The 19,379-nt window shown below is 42.0% G+C and overlaps 1 protein-coding gene across 1 annotated transcript in view; it reads left to right on the top strand.

The window, feature by feature from the left end:
* The window catches only part of RASEF (RAS and EF-hand domain containing), a 66,954-nt gene extending 48,344 nt beyond the window's left edge, over positions 1-18,610 (top strand). The window contains exons 10-17 of the mRNA XM_069474092.1: positions 1,741-1,975; positions 2,283-2,420; positions 2,535-2,682; positions 4,803-4,884; positions 6,060-6,174; positions 9,088-9,207; positions 11,625-11,701; positions 18,505-18,610. Of these exons, the coding sequence (XP_069330193.1) occupies positions 1,741-1,975; positions 2,283-2,420; positions 2,535-2,682; positions 4,803-4,884; positions 6,060-6,174; positions 9,088-9,207; positions 11,625-11,701; positions 18,505-18,610 (1,021 nt within the window). The remainder of the gene's footprint in view (positions 1-1,740; positions 1,976-2,282; positions 2,421-2,534; positions 2,683-4,802; positions 4,885-6,059; positions 6,175-9,087; positions 9,208-11,624; positions 11,702-18,504) is intronic.
* Positions 18,611-19,379: the final 769 nt, after the last annotated feature.

The following is a 19,379-nucleotide window of genomic DNA, read 5'->3' on the forward strand; positions in this document are numbered from 1 at the left end:
TTTTGAAGAATAGACACCAGAAATAAGGTTCATAAGTACTGAACTAAAAGCTCCTTAACAGGAGGTTCTGAGGGACAAAGTCTTCACATCATTGGCCCCTGTGAGTGGCAAGAACATAGCACTCATGTGCTCATCTTGAACTGTAACTGGAGGCCACTGTGGCCTGGACTGATTGATGTTCTTTCTGGGGGGTGATTAATTTGATATAGGACATTAACATTTGTTTTCTTCTTGATGCTAATATGAAAGCTTAATAAAAGCATGTTGCACATTTAATTTTATTGTTTTTATAGCTTTATTTGATTTTAACTTGTAAATTTTTATTTATAATCAAATATTGGTTGATTGTAATTTATAAATTTGGCTTTGTGTTTTTTGTAGGAACTTGAACCAAAAATAAAACTTGTTTTATATTTTTACATGGTTAATTATAATGAAAACATTCTTAGCACAGGTAAAAATGTTTTACTTTGAAAAGGATGTGTGTTTCAGTTGAGTTTGAGAAAGTTTGATCTATACCTATCATGTTAATTCAGAGTCTAGATAGATATTCACGGAGGTGATCCCTCAATTTGGGATTTCCTTTCTTCTTTGCTCTTATCAAAAATACAAATAGGTTCTTTTTTAAAAAAAATTCTGACCAGTAATGAAGACATAAATAGTTTTCATATTATAATAGTTTTCTTATGTACCTTACAGATTGACTTAAAATGTTTCAGAAGGAGACTTTCTTAAATGATGAAACAACAAAAATATATTTACACACACACACACACACACACACACACGCACATTTAGCTGGCTGTATAAATTGAGATATGGTATCAAATTCCTGCCTCAAAATAAAGACTTAGTAATTGAGCAACATAGAGTAAGATGTTAATTTTTTCCTCACTTATAAAGTCTTAGGGTGTCACAAATGGAAAAATCCATCAAGTCAGAAATTCTATCTAGCCTTTCTCTGAGGCATCTCCCTGTGAAACCCTTCACACACACACCTATGGGGTGTTTCTAGACTATGTGTCAACACTCAGGGGCGGAATACTCATTTCATATGTCACACCACACATCCCAGGACCACGTATTTCTAATCGCCTGTGATCTTTCACCATGTTGATTAGAAATAGGACTCCCAGAAAAGTTTACTTTATTTTGTCTTGTGCAACCTGAGAGGATATATTCTTCTTCATGTGTCAGCTCTTCAAGTATTTGAAGAGAGAAACCGTTAAAACTGAAGTTGAGTGTACTATACTGTTGCTCATATCTGAGGGGCTTGAGCCTCAAGTTATCGTGCTTGCCTTTCCCATTTGGGTTTTCAGCATCCCTTTTAAGTAGAGATTGTTATCCAGAAATGGACACACTGTTCAGAATGTGGTCTGACCACATTAGAGTAAAAAGGCTTCATGGTCTATGTATACGCAACTTGAGATTGCATTTATGTCTTGGGCATGCTGATTCTTTTTGTATCTGGAAATAAAGAAGGTGATTTTTTTTAGAAAAATAGCTTCATTTATTAAATATTTGATTTGAGGGTCTTTATCTTAATTGATTGTTGCATAGAGTGAACTGATGCTGCTTTGAACATTTTGTTTCCCCTGATACTTAATCATGAACTACATCAGGGCTCTTGGCAAAAGTGAGAATGTCACTTTCCTCAATTCCATGTGATAGCGTGTGGTCTGTGGCCGGTGCATTCTTTAGCATTGCCAGCTCGGGTAAAGTGGTCTCCTCTGTCACCAGGTCATTTCGCTCTTCCTACGTGGATGAGGACTGCGACTCCTTGGCCCTCTGTGATCCTATGCAGAGGATGAATTGTGAAGTTGACAGCCTGCCTGAGAGCTGCTTTGACAGTGGCTTGTCTACCCTGAGAGATTCGAACGAGTATGACTCGGAGGTGGAATACAAGCTCCAGAGGGGATTTCAGAGGACACATGGGGCTCAGGAGAGCTTCGGGGGCGATGCTTCAGACACAGATGTAAGCCCCTGCAACCACCGCTCTCCTAGGCCTTGTCTTTCATTGAAGTCTATCATCGTCTTTGCCCTTTATCTGTCATAGAAATCCATTTTGAAGGTCATACATATGAAGCATACCCAGAAGAATGTTTTTTTCCTCCACCAAGTTAGAGAGAAAGTCTCACAGATTGCCATTCAGGGCCACTGCTTTCCAGAACAGCATAACTGTAGATTCAGCTGCATAGTTTTCCTCTCTTTCATCCATGATGTTTATGTGTAATGAGAGACTTTGTTTTTTAACTGTTGTCTTTTTTTTTTTTTTAAAATAGGTTCCTGATATAAGGGATGAAGAGACCTATGGTTCAGAAGGGGTGGCTTCGGTCTTAGACTGGAAGCCCCAGGGCTCTGTTAGTGAAGGCAGCATTGTTAGTTCATCAAGAAAGCCCATCTCGGCACTTTCTCCCCAGGTAGGTCGTTTCTGAGACACCCTTATTCTGCACACTGATGAGTTTCTGTGCTGTGTTACTTATTAGGAGGAAACTGGCACTACCTTTATCACCCACTGTGGCTTTTCCCCCCAGACAGACCTAGTGGATGACGACCATAAATCTTCCAGCTCACAGAAGGCTTACAAGATTGTGCTTGCTGGGGATGCGGCAGTGGGGAAGTCTAGTTTCCTCATGAGACTTTGTAAGAATGAATTTCGAGGAAATACAAGCGCCACCCTGGGTATGGCTCCTATTTCAGTTAATAATGGAAAAATGACCTTCCTTAGCTTGATTTTCCCCCCCTTTGGGATTATATACATAGATACACAGATATACAGATCTCTTTTTCTCTTTCTCTCTGTGTGTACATACATGTATATAGGGGTGTGTGTGTGTGTGCATGTGTATCTCGTTGGTCCTTCTCTGCTTTTGGCTAAGGCTTGGCTGTCGGAAAAGAAGACGTGACAAAGGACAGAGTTATCTGCTTAGCCAGTGGGATGAACTGAACCAAGTTTAAAGCCTGAGATGTCAGATTCATCTATTCAGCATATATTTCCTGAGTCCTACCAAGAGCTAAATACTATTGTAGGTGCTAAGGATGAACAATGATAGCCAACTAAATCCCAGCCTGCAAGGAATTTACATCCCCATGGAGGGAAATGGACAAAAAGCAAATTTAATACAGTGGGATTTGGGGAGAGTTGCAGTTTTATACACGGTGACTGGGGAAAGCCTTTCTGATAAGCTGTCTTCTGATGTTGATAAAGTGACAACAGTGATTGCTAGTTTGTCATTGTGGTCAAAATCACAGCCAGATGTATGCTCCCTTCCCACCTTCACAACAGAAGGGTAGAATGAGTAAAACCCTGATTTCCCAGTTTGCATAATAATCGGTAAAAGGAGTTGAAGATACGCAAATTATCATTTATTTGTCCTCTTCATCTAAAGTGTTCTTACTCTGATAACCAGAAATGTTGAAACCTATTGATTGCCCTCTTCACAATGGGCGTCTTTGTAAATTTATGGTTTTCTGATACGCTCTTCATGATAACAAAGCTGAAAGTTCACTTCAGTTTGGTTCATAAAAAGACTGTTTTGTTTGGTTGCCGGAGACCATGATGCATACGTGTGTGTGTGAGTGTGTATGTGTGTGTAGATACATATACATTTATTTATACATATAAACACACATACCCGTATATACCTACATATACATGGACACATACACATATACCTACAGGTGCATATCTACACACACACATATACTCATAACACATCTACACAAACACATATACGAGGTCTGTCCAGAAAGTATCCAGCCATTGTTAATATAACGAGAATGATTTGCCCAACATTGATGTAACCAGGCAGCCAAGGAGAGTAGACTAGAGTGCACATGTGTGAACAATGATGCCTTCACTGTACCAGTCAGTGCATTGAGTGAGCGTGTGTACTGTGTGGCCGTTGCATTTAAAATGACTGAATGAGGTGGTCACCCAGCTAGCTCAGTCGATCAAGCACGAGACTCTTAAAATGACTGAGTGAGTAGACAATGAATCTGCATCAAATTTTGCATTAAGCTTGAAAATTCCTCTGCAGAAACTATTCGGACGATTCAGAAGGCTTTTGGGGATGATGCAATGAGTGCAGCTCAAATAACAGAGTGGCACAAATGCTTGAAAGATGATCGAGAATGTGTTGACAGTGATCCACATTCTGGAAGGCTTGCAACAAGCAGAATGCCTGAGAATGTTGAATGTGTACAGTTTAGGTTAAGAGACACTGGGAGAACTGTGTGAAGTCCCAGGGTGCCTACTTTGAAGGGAACTGAGGTGTCATTGTCCTGTGTGCAGTGTTTCTTGTATCTTGTATCTAACTCAATAAATGTCTCTATTTTTCGTATTATATGTCTGGATACTTTCCGGACAGACTTTATATATATATATATATATATATATATATACATACACACACACACACACACACACACATATATATACACACACACATGCACTTTCATGCATGTCCACTCATACACACGTGCACACACACACACACACACACACTCACACGACTGACTTCATCTAATCGTCTGAGGAAATAGAACATAGATTTTTCCTTTGTGTGTAGATTAAATCCTTCCCCAACTCAGCCAACCTGCAGATGGTGCATCCGCACGGGCACGTGTGGTCTGACTTATAATTAGTACTAGAAGGTCACTCTCCTTAAAGGCCATGTTCATTCCTTTCTACCTCACTGAGCTTGAGCTTATTGGCTTTTGCCTCATCTAAATAGGGCTTGAAAGTAAAAAGCCAATGGAATCATTTACATCATGTTCTCCACTCTCGTGTTCTTTCTCAGGAGTTGATTTTCAAATGAAAACCCTCATTGTCGATGGAGAGCGAACAGTTCTGCAGCTCTGGGACACGGCTGGTCAGGAGAGGCAAGTACTTTTTACCACATTACGAGCTCCACTTGGGTTTGCATAGACAAGCCTTGCAGGAGAGTTGATGCCCTTTATACTCATAAAATTAAAACATACTTTATAATTATACAGATAATTATCATTTTAAGAACACTTATGTTTTCCCACGTCCTCTCCTCCTTCATTTATCTATGGGTTGTAGGAGAAGAGGGTCTTTAAGCTTCCTTTGAGCTGTTGGGACAAAGAGAGTGCCCTTTCCTAACAAGAGAGGCAAAACACTCCCAAACGACTGACAGTGTAAGGAGTTACTTGGTTGTGGAACAATAAAGGATGGACAAGAGAACCGGTCAGCTCTCTTTGGTTCAAGGGAGAGGTACAGACTAAGTAGCGGATGCACATCTGGTGATGGTACCTTATCTTGCATACATTGCCGATAACCAGAGCATTAAGCACAGGTTTTAATCTTGTCTAACTCTGGGGACAGAACCTATTCAACTGTTTAACACGTAAGTGTGGGGTGCCTGCCTCTGTACCAGGCACTGTTTAGCATGCTGAGATTCAATGGTGGACAGACACAAATACCTGCCCTCGTGGAGCTCATATTCTTTAGCAGACTGGGAGTTTCAACATGTTAAATATATTAGTGGTTGACGTGGTCCTATTTAAAATACTTGAATAGGTGCGTAGAGGTGTGGTTTTCCCCACGAATCCTCCCACCCCCGTGTGTGGAAAGCTCTGGCATGCTGTGGTAGTCTACACTGTCAGTTCTTCCACCCATGTGCCATACTCCCTTCCCACTACCCCCAAATAGCTTTTCTCTAGTGTATACCTCCTTCTGGCCGCCTCTGCCTGCATCCCACAGGGGGGTTCCGGTAGTTTGTTGCCGGGGTTGAGATTTTTAGAAGTGATGCTCTCAACCTTGTCCTGGCTATGCTTTGGGGTGGGGAGACATTCTTGGGATTGTTTGGCAGGTAAAATGAATGGCTTTTCTAAATCAGTCAGCCAGGTTCTCATCCTGTTACCTTTCACCAGGTCATTCGAGGCCTTGGGGATGGCTATTTCACAAGAATAGGTTACAGTTAGATTCTTCTCAATTGGGGCTGATTTTAGAAGATGAGAAAAAAAATGAGCATAAAAGAGAAAAAGGATGAGGCAGCACAAAATGACTGATTATGTACGTTTCTCTTTCCCAGATTCAGAAGTATTGCCAAGTCTTACTTCAGAAGAGCAGATGGTGTTTTGCTGCTGTATGATGTTACGTGTGAGAAGAGCTTCCTGAACGTACGAGAATGGGTAGATATGATTGAGGTAAGAAATCAAAATGGAGAAACAGAAAACTGCACGAGGGAGTTATAGGCCATCTTGGAAAATGCTGTTGCTCTTCTTTGTCGGTGTGAACTTGATTAGAAGCCATTGATCCAGTGGCTTCTCCTATCAGGAAGAATTGGATGCTAGAGGCAGAACTGGCAGCATGGTCTCTTCCTCATGAGTTGGGCAAGTTTCCCTGAAGCCAGGGACACAACCAAAGGGAACTTCTGGGAATAAAACTTCCGGGTTTTCGTACAGATAAAATCAGAACCCCATGTAAGCAAATCAGAATTCAGGCAACCTAAGAAGCAGCAGCTCTTACAAACAAGGAGGTGGCGTGGCTGGGTGTGTAGCGTGGTTGGATGTGTGTAGAGGCTTCCGTGTGTGAGTATAGGCAAAGCGCCACCTGTATGCGAGACATGCTGAAGTCCACGTTCTGTGGCAGCTGTCTTTGCAGCCTCCTTCTGGCTGTGGTTTGGGGTCTTTAGACATCTCACGGTACTACTCAAACTAGTACTAGTTTGCAGTCCCACCAGCAGTATATAAGCGTTCCTTTTCCACCACATCCATGCCAATATCTATTGTTTTTTGACTTTTTAATAATGGCCATTTTGTGGGAAAACAAATACGACATGTACTCTCTAATAAATTGGAACTAACCAATGGGCATACAAGTGCATAGCGGGAAGTAAAAGTCATTTACGATCCAGCAGGGACAGAGGGGAGGAGGGGGAGGGGCAAAAGCCCATCTAACAGGTACAGTGAACACTATTTGGATGATGGGCACATTTGTAGCCCTGACTCAAGCCATGTAACAAAAACTTTTGGACCCCCTTAGTATTTTGAAATGAAATGAAATAGATAAATAAAACACTTTTTTCTGCACACAAAAATAATAATGGCCATTTTGACAGGGGTAAGGTGTTATGTCATTGTAGTTTTAATTTGCATTTTAGAGGGACAATTTATATGGCCACTATAAACATGGGCAGAGATGAATGTTATAGTCATGGAATAGGCCGGAGGATTGAGAAGCAGTGGACTCAGTGGTGAATGGACCCTCTGAATTAACAATTGATACCCTTTGGTAGAAAACCACAGGGTTACAAAATCTTGTAATGGAATTATGGATAAAATATAATTTTGGCCATTTATTTACCTGTCATGAAGAACCTGTTGATCAAATATCTGCATAAAAGCTGGGTAGAGATACTTGGGATGTGAGATCTCTTCCTGACTTTCACACTTTCAGAAACATTTTTTGATCATTTACTGTGTGTACATGAACTGTTCTAGGTTCTTGGGATGTATCTGTTAATAAAACAAAGCCCTATCCTTGTGGAGCTTGTATTCTGGGGAGTTTGGGGTAGGGTGGAAGCAGACACATGAAAAGCAGCAAACAGAAAAAAAGAAATAACATGCTAGAAAGTGATAATGTTATAGAAGCAAAAAGCAGGTTAAAAGGCCTTATGATGAGAACATGGTCCGCAGCGTTCGTTGGTGCGATCCAGGTAGCCTTGCTGCAAAGGAGATGTTTCAGTCAAGTCTTGCAGGATGTGCCAGTAGTCACTTGTATATCTTTGGGAAGTCATTTAGCTGCCCACGTCCTTAGCTTACTCAAATGAGTATTTGACTAATAACTTCCAAATAATACCCCCGGCATCCTGAGGCGATCGCCAGGAAATGCAATTAAGAGCACATGAATGGGTAGGGCAGCTGGTGTCAGAGAGAGCCTTCCATTCCCCTCTCCCCTTTGCTTTTATTACAGTCTGGTGCCTTCGGTCAAAGGAAAGTTGTGTGACCAGAAGGGAAGTCAAACATAATTTCATTTTAAAGCTCATTTCTTGCTCCTGTATTAGGTATAGCACCAAACCAAATGAGCACCCACTCGAGTCACTGCCAGGAGTAATTTCCACATATTTTTGTCAGGGCTGCCGTGTCTCTTGTTGAGGACCCAGAAGCCTGTGTTTCTGTGCTTGGTCAGTTTATCTTCTCTGACTCTCATCATAGCCTGCTGAGGTGGGCTGTGCCCTCATTAAGCCCTTCCTTTTTCAGATAGGGAGACTGAGGCAGAAACCTGGCGAGACTTGCCTGACTTCACACAGCAGCGAGTGGCCGGCTGGTGGGCGGGCGGGTCTCAGACTCAGCTCTTCCACTCGTATCTCACACTCCCAGGAGCTCCACTGTGACATGTGACACTTTCTGTACGCTGATGTGGGAACATCGTCCTTAGAATCTATTACTTTGCATGATTGGTAATTGGCTCTTTGTAAGAAAAGTGTTGACCTTCAGGACTTTTGTGTTTTGCTTTTGTTATAAATCAGAGAGCAGTGAGTATGGAACTTTCAGATTCCACTTTTGTCCCATTATAACCGAAGAATTACTTGTATGTTTCATACCTGAGATAGTGAACTTGACTTGTAATCACCATTGTTTGATGTGAAAGTTGTAGAAAATTATATGGGCACTACAGCCAAATACCCTTCTGTGGTCTTGCCTCTTGAGTTGGTATTGGTTTGTAGTGCTCTGTGTGCTGGAGATAAGAAATGAGCAGATGTATGTTTCCTCTGCTGCAGAACGGATTAATCCCGGTGCCTTTTACCCTCTTCATTAACCTAAGGGGGGAGCGTCGTATGGTGGTTAGGATTATGGAGTTAGCTTAGACCCCAGCCCTGGCCCTTACACGTTCTTATTTAACCACTCTGAATTTCAATTTTCTCACCTGTAATTGGGAAAAAAACACGGCTATTTTGAGAGAGATTTTGAAGTTTAAAGATATCATCTATGCATCGTTTGGCACACAGTGGGCAGTGGGAAAATGGTAGCTGTTGCTGCAGTTGTTGCTGCGGTTGTCATCATCGTCATAATTTGTCCAGCGTTTGATGTTTGCCCATCTTTTTTCCTTCATGGTAGGATGCAAGCGATGCGACTATTCCGATCATGTTGGTAGGAAACAAGGCTGATCTTCGTGACACTGCTGCTGCAGACGGACAACAATGTGTCCCAGGATTCTTTGGAGAAAAATTGGCCATGGTAAGAGGGAGTGTGCATCTAAATTGGAAGAGAACGTAGGGGTCTAATGGGTTCGGAGTCTGTGGCCTTTCACTTGGGTCTACCTTTGCTTAGGAGGTTCTTCCATAAACCTCCGCCCTGTTTGATGGGGCATCAGTCCTTCTTACACAGGCCGGACTCCATGATTCACCCCCTTTCATGAGTGTAAGTAATTGTGCTGAGGATTCAATGCCCCATGAAGGTAAAACGATCACATGATAATTTTCCCCCACTGAATATCATTGACAAAGAGGAGTCGAAATAAACTCACCTTCTACCCCTAGACTCTCACCCAGTTCCTGGAATCCTCCTTTAGTCCTGGAATCCTCCTTTAGTCCTGGAATCCAGGTAAAGAATGGGTGTCCTATTATGAAAAGATGGGTTTGGTTCCAGAGGGTTACAATGCCAAGGGACAGGAGATGAGGCAGTGTCTCACCTGGGTGGAAGGAAATTGAAGACTTCTTTGTGCCTAGTTGGAGTAGTCTAAATAGTTATTTTGGATCATGGGTTTGTATACAGGATATAAACACATTCTTATTCAGAGTATGACCATGGACAGTGTTTATTTTCCCAGTATTGTCATCTGTCATCTTGCCAGAATGCTGTGTGGCCCTCTTATGATCTGTCTTACCTGTACAAGGAACCAGATGCATGTGGGATCAAATAAGGTCACACTGTAGCAGTCTGACTGGATGTTGATGTTGTCGTTTGTCATCAGCACCAAGAAAGGACTACTCTGTAGCATGTGAACTTTCAAAAGAAGTTTCAATTTTACTAGTGTAAATGAGAAAAATCTTTCTTGTTTTAAATTTGAGAACTGCAAACCAAATGTGATAAGTGTCAAAACTAGGCAGCGAAATGCAGGGGAGATTCATTTGACACGTAATTTACTTGTATCCACCATGTGACAAACACTTTATTATGTGCTGAGCAAAGCAGAGGACAAAGCAGACGTTCCTTGCTCTTGCATAGTTTCCTGTCTGCGGGACACAGATGTTAAACTCCTGTAAGCCACGCGCCAGACTGTCCCACGCAGCCCCTTGGAGTTGAGTCGTTACTGGCCACCTGCAAGTTGTATTCCCTTTCCGTGATCTCTCAGTGTTCCCAAGGTTTGCTTACTTGTCCATCTCATGACCTCTACCCTCCTACATCCTCATCCTCAAGAGCATTGTCTGTTTCATCCCTATCTCCTCTGCTGGAGATAGAAGCCAGCAGCCTCGCTGTTTCTACTAGAAATACAGTTGCTTTGTGATTTCTGTAGATTTACTGTGGATTTGGGGGCTCATGGAGTCTTTCACTGTTATCTAGCTCTTTTCACTGTCCCTGCTCCAGAGCAAGCATCGCAGCCTCACCTTGTCCTACACGGGACCCACCACACACTCAACACTCAGTTGTTTAGTAAGAGAAAAAGTCTCCTGCTTATCAGACAGCAACACACAAAAATAACTTGAGCAATTACAGTTGTGGCAAGTGCTGTGCAGGAAGAATGCAGAGGTTTTATGATAGGAAGTCATAACAGACGTTTCAGGGTAAGAAAAGACTTAATCTTCACTTCAAGGAAGGATTATCTTAAAAATTCAAAAAGTAGGTAGGCGTCAGTCAGACTGGCATAGGGGTGGAGGGGGTGGAGGTGAACCTAGCTAATGGGAAGAGCAAGTGCAAAGGTCCTGCGGTGGGAGGGGATTGGGGTATTGAGGAAACACAGGAAGGCCCGGGCTACTGGAGCTTGGTGACTGACAGGGAGGTGGCAGGGGGAGGTGAGACTGGGAGCCTGGCTGCAGCCACGTCAGGCTGAGCCTTGCTGGCCACGGAAAAGCATTTGCACAGTTACCAAAAGAGGAATGGGAGGCATTGAAAGGTTTGAAGTGGGAGAGTGACATGATCAATTATCACGTTTATAATCACGGGGAGGTTAAATAATAGACGAGTAGAAAAGTCCAACGGTTTTAGCAACATGAAGGCTGCTGGGTCATGGCAGGACAAGGTGATAGTGTGAAGGAGGATGTGTGTTAGCTGCTGGCCCAAAGGAATCGTGCTTTCCATGGACGTTCAGTTCCTTAGTGGTACCTTTAAGCTATCATTTTTATCTCTCTCAAATTATTTGTTAGCAGACATTTGGTAGCATGTGACTGACAGAAATAAAAACCATAAAACATGAAATTTTTTGTTGTTTTTAATGCAAAATAAAAAATCTCAGACTAGGAACTGTTTCTGGAATAACTGAGCTCAAGTTTATTTTTTTGTTAGTACTGAAACTCAATTTCTTAGCTGTTAGTCATTCATGACATGCTCAACAGGGAAATATTTTTATTTTATTTTATTGATTTTAGAAGCTAAAATTCCAGGAAGCCCAATTGAAGCCTTTATTTTATCTAATTGTGTATATTTCTGTTCCACAGACCTACGGAGCATTATTCTGTGAAACAAGTGCCAAAGATGGTTCCAATGTTGTGGAAGCTGTTCTCCACCTTGCTCGGTAAAGTTTTGTCTTGTATTTGGAAAACCAGGTGTAGGGTTGAATTTTCACCAACTTTCTTGACCATGATGTGCCGTTAGAATATACATTGGAAAACCCTGGCTTTTCTTTCAGTCGTGGTAGGAGAAACAAATACACATGGATGTTATAAAAACTGATAATGCTGCTGAGAACATTGGCAAAATACCTTTACTGCCAAACAAAACAGGTGCATCTGAGGTGCAGTTGACATTTCTGCAAAATGTCACCACAAAGCTAATAGTTGACTCGTATGAATCATTTCCAGGAACCAGATTTTAAACACAAGAGACTATTATGAATACAACTATCTACTATGATGTTTTCATGGGGAAAAGAGGGGGAGACCCTACAAAGCAAATTGTATATCTTGCCAGTTGGAAATACTTTGTCAAAATCATTACCTAGGTAATTATTAAGCTAAGGCAATGGTGTTAACAATAAATAACATTTTTTGGATGTAAATTAGAATGAAATGGCATCATTAAAGAACTTGAATATAAATGTGTGTCTTTTAATCCTTGAGGTAGTCTCAGGAAATAACACCATTATCTGTTAAGAGTTTTCTCTTCTGCCTAGTTTTCTGCTATAAATGGAAAGATGATTCTTTACTGGCCTAAAGGGATTAAATAGAAGGAAAAAAAGGGAAAAATCAAAACATTCATTAATAAAATTCAGGACAGTGATCTTTAATTGCAGACAAAGTTAAACCATAACTTTTTCCAAGTCATTCTTTTTCTGATTATTTATGGGATTTTACAAGGATCTTAACTTTAGTGTGATAATTGGCCTCTTCTGCTGGTAAACATTGACAGTTAAAATACTTTGCAATATCTTTAATACTGCTTTTCAATTAATGACTTGGTATTTATAGTGCCCAATAGAATAGAATTCTGTTAACAGAACGCTTGGATTAGGACCTTGGGATAGACTGTTGCCGTTACTTGGGAGAATCAGGAAATGGATCCCAGGACTTTAGGTGGCCTGCTTGGCATTAATTTGTAGCAGGGCTTGGCAGATGCCCTGGGCTTACGCTCAGCATCTTTGAACATTTTCCACTTTGACATCAGTCCAAGAGAGATAGCCAACCTCTCCCCACAACACTGGAAATCATTTCTGTTTAGAAACAAAAACAGTGCTAACTTTGAGCGTGACCTGGAACAGGTGTTTAAAAAAAGGCAGATATTTAAACATGTATAGAGTCAAGTGAATTACTTGGTTTTTTGCCTGTGATTAGTATTAACAGAAGAATCATGGGCTAATATCACAATTGTCAAGAAAGAGCCAGAGTAAAACCTTTATACACTGGGGCACATACCAAATTTGACACACTTGTGGGTGCATAGGCAACACCAGTCGTTTTGCCCAAAGGAGCTACGTTCGGTAAAGGGGTGGGGTTCAGTGAAATGCGGTGTGTGACTTCCCTGAAGATGGAGTCATTGCTGAATCGGCAGGTGTTTTCACTTTTTCAAATGATTGTGTTGGTGTTTCATTAGCGTGAGGACTCCTGGATGGAAGTGATGTCGCTGCTGGGGCGGGTGGCGGCGGGGAAGGACCTGTAGGTCTTCAGAGCGCCACGGGCTGCCTCGGCCTTGGCCAGCGGAGCGCTGGGTGCTGCTCCCGCACGGCAGTAAAGGATCAGGCCTCGCGTGTGGTCACCGGCTGCTGCCCAGCGTGTTGGAGGACTGTGGTGTCGGGAGACTTCAAGTCCATTCTTACTCCACCCCTAAATACCTATGGAGTCTTGGACAAGTCTCCTCTTACTTTTGGCATCTGTAATCTGTGAAATGAAGGATGGGGGCTGAGTAAAATGGTCTCTAGGGTCCTTTCTAATTCCGGGAGTCCAGGATTCTGTGTGGTGACCTGTCCGCCACGGAATACCGTAATCACTATTTAATGCTCCGTTGTCTCATGGGGTCATATTAAAGTTAAATGGCTCCAAAGTGCCCTGGTCACACCCAGAGCGCAGAGTGGATTCTCTTTATTGTGTCGTAAAGATGGGTGAGGCCGTGAGGCACTGGTTCCCGCCCCCTCCGGGTCAGCCCGCACCGGCCCTGTTTGCGGTGTAGCTTAGACACCGGCTTGTGTTTGTTTGCTTAAAACAACTGGTGTGCAAAGGCATTTTGGTGAGGAGCTCACTTCAGCTTTGTAATAGGCAGGTCACGGTTTTTTTTTTTAAGGTTTAGACAATTAAAGAAATACGATAAGCTTTTTGTGACTCACTTTATCATGGAGGTTTTCTTTTTTTATTGTTTTTATTGCATTATGGCCTGGTTTGGGGCCTTTGTTGATATTAGTGATGTGTTAAGTATAAAAATTATAAATAAAGCACATCTGTGAAGACTTTAATTGCTTTATACTCTGCCTTCAGATTTGCTTGTCAAAACACCCAGGTCTGAAATGGAAATATTACAGTCTCCACAGGTAAAATTACCATTTTTAAAAGTTTTACAACCTTTAGAAAGTTACATGTAATGCAAATCATACACACTCTCAAGTTAGATCTCATAGAGTAATACCAGCACGGTCCCTTCTGCACCATGTAACGTCATAAAACTTGGTCCAAAAGACTGTGTGGGTGAAACAATTTGTATTTGAAGGAAGGCCATCAGCGTTTTGTTAACAACCTGAACTACTCTGCTTTTTCTTGGAAAACCTCTCAATCCCAGGAAAAGTTTCTCCTAGAAATGCAATTCCCTGTAGTGCTGATAGTTCATCTCTCGCAGCCAGCGTCCCATTAGTAAGTCCATTTGCCATCACCAGAGCCACAGGCTTTAAACATTTTGCAATAGATTCAAGTTCAACAGGCATATTTGATCGACCAATACCTTGAAATTGGAGAAAAACACAAAAAGCTCAGACTGATGTATTAATACCAGTTCAGGGTAACAGCTGAGCCCTTTGGTGTAAATCTGTCCATAGACTAAGTCATTTAAAATGCACTTGTTCAGGAGATGGTAGTTTTTAGTCAGGTGACTTAATTTTCCCAGCCTTAAGTCTGCTTTTGATATTTGGAATTGTATTTCTGATTTTCTTAAAGTGAAGCATGCCTGCATTTTTGGCAGATTAAAGAAACTGAAGGCTAGTTGAAAGATGAGGGTGTATGTTTTTGCTCCTTAATATTTGTGTTCAGGTTCAGCACTGTCTGCATTACAGGTACTTAATGTGTGCATAGCCCCATATTAGGTTCAATAGAGAGATCAAGGGAATAAAAGACATGCCTTGCAATTTAACATTAGAGGGAAAAAAATGACAATATATGACCAGGCACCTGTAGGGTATGTAGCTGATAGAGGCCATTGGACCTCCGAGAAGGGAGAAATGTGAGCTGTCCTGTGAGGATGCTATGATTATTATACCCATTTTATAGATGGGAAAATTGGGACTTAGAATGCTTAATCAGTTTGCTCAAAGTGACGCCGCTAAGTAAGTGGCAAAGTGGGGACTCTTCACTAGTAATCTGAGTCACTGGCTTGCCACTTAAATGCTGATAATCTAAGGGTTCCCCTGCTGTCTTCTCTATTTTCCATCCCAGGGCTTCTGAAACCATCGCTAGCTGGTGACTTCCAGTTTCAGTATTTTTAACCCCCACCTCTTTTTAAAATCCCATAAGCATATTCTGAACCACGAACTGGAAATTCCATACATGACTCTACGTGTCCAAACCCTAACACGTTCGTGTTTCTTTACGGTTGTTCCTCGTTCTGTGTTCCATCTCTGAGGAATCTGCCAAAATGAAAATTAAGAAATAGTCACCTGGAGCCAGTCTCGATTCCTTTCCCCTCTTGCTTCATCCCCTGTCTCCAGTGGCTCCAGTGTGTTGTTGATGCAGTGACCTCTGTCTCTTGCTCGAATCCATGCACTTTTTTTCCTCTCTCTGTTTTAGTTAAGGCTCAAAATTTCCTGCCTGGGTTAACATGGAAGTTTCTGCCTCAGAGTTTCTCTAATATCCATTCATCCTCCACTCTGTAATCAGAGTAATCTTTATAAATAAAAATCTAATTAATATTTACTTTCTTGCTTACAGTCCTGTATTGGTGTCCTACCTACAATATAAAGTCCAGGCTCTTAGCATGTGGCTGTCTGTCACAGCCTGACCTCACCTACCTTTCTGGTTGAATCTCTTATCTTTTTTCGCAAATGAATGAAAACCTGTAGACGCAGCAAGCTTTGAGTCCAGTCTTGGCCCAGGTCTTTTATGCTGCTGCCTTTACGCATGCTTTACCCTGCACCTGCAGTCTCCTTTCCTCACTGACTACAGGTGAGTTCTTATTCTTTCAAAAAGGCCTTCCAATGTCAAAGTCTCCATGAAGCCTGCAACACACCGCACATGTGTGTTAGCGGCTCCCTTGGGACCTTGTAATTATTTATTAAGACGTCTGTCTTTCCCGCAAAGCTCACTAGCTGAGGGTCCCAGAGCCTGGCATAAATTGGGCAGTTTTTGAATCACAGAATGACCAAGATTTTGCATCTAGAGGTTGTATTAATTTTCTATTGTCACTTTAACATATTCCCACAGATGCTGTGACTTAAACAGTGCACATTTATCATCCGACAGTTCTAGAGTTCAGAAGTCTGAAATGTGTCTTACTGGGTGTTACATGTTGAAGTATATCTCCTTTTTATTTTCTTAAGTCTTTGTTTCCTCATCTGTGAAGTAAGAACAGTAATACTCACCTGTCACCTGTCAGGGATGTGTGTGTGTAGGGGATAGTGTATTAAATAAGAAAAACATGAAAACGTGTATCATTGCATTTATTAGCTGGACTGCAGCAAGAATTTGTTTCCTTTTTTTCTTGCTGAGATGTTACCTTTCCAACTCACTGTGCAGTGGTTTTTAAAAGTTAGGACTTATCAGTACCTTCTGAAGCTGCGCTAGCCAATTTGGTAGCCCCTGGCCGCTCGAAATACAGCTAATCCAAACTGAGATGTGCTGTATTGGATTTTAAAGGTGGTATACAAATTGTAAACGATTATTATTAATATTGATTATATGCTGAAGTGACAATATTTTTGCTATACTGGGTTAAATAAAATATACTAATAAAATTAATTTTACTTATTTTTGTTTATAATTTTTAATCTGGCTACTAAAAAATTTAAAGGGAAATGTGTGGATCACATTGTATTTCTATTGAACAACATCGCTCCACCGGAAATACGCAGATTCCCAGGAGCTTCATTTAACCACTTCTTCGTAAAACATCCCAAAACTTAGTTGCCTAAAACAACAACTATTTTTTATTTCTCATAATTATCAGAGTTGGCTGGATCTCAGCTGGAAGGTTCCTTGACTGCCCTTGCTTGGGGCATTTGCAATCAGCTGGCCACCAGGGCTGTGGCATGGGTTGGATGTCTGCCACCAGGGTGGTCCCTTGTGTGGCTTCTCTCCACGTGGCATCTTGTTCCCCAGGGTCACTCTGGCTTCTCTTCACTGAGAAACCCTGGGCTTCTTAAATGGCAGCCTAGGGCTTCAAGGCAGAGGAGGCTGAAGTGGCCAGGCATTATGAACGCTTGGGAGTGGAAGTCACAGACACCATTTCCTCCATATTCTATGGGTCAAAGCAGGTAGGGAGCCAGGGCTGACCAAGAGGAGTGGGCAAAGCTCTGCCTCTCATTGGGGGAGCGCCGAGCAAGGACAAGGGAGGGTGGAATTGTTTGGGCGTGAGCTCTCACACTCGTCTCACCCACAGAGATAGCCATTCAGCTTGTCTAAGGTGAGACTTTAGGGTCCTCACTTTTCACAAGCTTTCATGGGGGCTGCCTTTGAAGGACAGACACTTCCCTAGGGGACTTTCATAGGATCTTGGGGAGTAAGACGTTTTATGTCAGTGTTGCCTCTATCAGTTAATTCTAAAAGAAATTTAGGATGACAGAAAAGGATGGTTTTAACTATCCATTGTTCCCTTTGTAATCGTGTATAATTAAAGGATGGTTGGCCGGGCGCGGTGGCTCACGCCTGTAATCCTAGCACTCTGGGAGGCCGAGGCGGGTGGATCGCTCAAGGTCAGGAGTTCGAGACCAGCCTGAGCAAGAGCGAGACCCCGTCTCTACCAAAAAAAAAAAAAATAGAAAGAAATTATATGGACAACTAAAATATATATAGAAAAAATTAGCCGGGCATGGTGGCGCATGCCTGTAGTCCCAGCTACCCGGGAGGCTGAGGCGGTAGGATCGCTTAAGCCCAGGAGTTTGAGGTTGCTGTGAGCTAGGCTGATGCCACGGCACTCACTCTAGCCCAGGCAACAAAGCGAGACTCTGTCTCAAAAAAAAAAAAGAAAAAAAAAAAAAGGATGGTTATAAAGCCACTGTTGCTTTTGTGAGGGTCAATAAGCGTCACTTGGGCCTGGAAACCAGGTTGCAGAGTGTTAAGGAGCAAGCTGTTCCTGTGACAGACTGCCCAGCATCCCAGAGCCTTGGGAGAGAGTGAGGGGAGGGCCGTGTGTGTGCCTGTGTATGTGTGTGTTCCTGTGTGTGTGGTGGGCGGCTCGTTGTCAGAATACAGGCACGGGAGCCAGCCCACCTGGTTTGAATCCCACTTCTCCAGGCCTGTGACCCAAGGGAAATTTCTTAACCTCTTTTCGCCTTCATTTCCTCACATATAAAATGGGGCACAACAAATTTATATGGTTCTTGTGAGGATTAAATGTCAACACCTATAAAGTATTTAGAACAGTGTCTAGATGGCCCATGCAAACATTCAGCATTGCAATTTTTATTTCTACAGAGCCATCTGTGGCTTAGTTTTGTACTTAGTAATTCATTCTCTCTCTCTCTCTCTCCAGAGAAGTGAAGAAAAGAACTGACGAGGATGACAGCAAATCCATTACCAGTCTGACCGGGACCAGTTCCAAAAAGTCAACACAGATGAAGAATTGTTGCAATGGGTAAATCCCAAACATCTTTGGCCTGGGAAGCCTTCATTTCCCGAATACTGAGTTTGTGTGACTTGTTTGGTACTTAACAGATTGGTGCATCCTGCTGAAACTGCCATATGAAGGGTTACAGAGTGGGAATCTGAACAGTTCTCTTGGGTCCCTGCAGAACCTCAGCTCTTCTTTGCTATATCTCAAAGAGCAACATGGTCCTCCGGTTGAATAGACTTGTCTTGTCCTTCCAGGTTTTAAAAGATAACATGTAAATGTTTTTAAAGTGATAAAAAAAAAATCATATGTTCAACGCTATAGAAGAAACTCAACTGATATAATTAGATTCATGTGGTAGCTGACTTCGTAGGTAACCCAGGATAATGTTTACTTAGAATATTTGCTACTAGAGTCCTAGTGAAAGGAGGTTCTCATCCGAGCTTTGTTGTTAACTAGCTTTGTGATCTTGGACGTGTCCAGCCCATGTCAGACCTTTTGCTCATCTGTAAAACCAGCAGCTCGGCCTTTCAGGCCTTGGCACCTCGCAGATCCCAAAGCCCTTTTGCCAGTAGTGGGGAGAGTGCAATGACCATTGACCCATAGTTAAAAAGAACTCTGGCTATTCTTGCTTTTTTAATTTTGGGGTGTTGATGTTTATCACTTTTGCAATAAGAACAGAATGTAATTGAGAAAAAAATGGAAACGAACATCTATTTTTTTAATATATAAAGAAAACATATACTTGACAAAAATATTCATATATAAAAGAAAGTATTTCATAATCTCAGAATATT

This window comes from Eulemur rufifrons, chromosome 7 (assembly GCF_041146395.1).
Source record: "Eulemur rufifrons isolate Redbay chromosome 7, OSU_ERuf_1, whole genome shotgun sequence".
NCBI classification, from domain to species: Eukaryota; Metazoa; Chordata; class Mammalia; order Primates; family Lemuridae; genus Eulemur; species Eulemur rufifrons.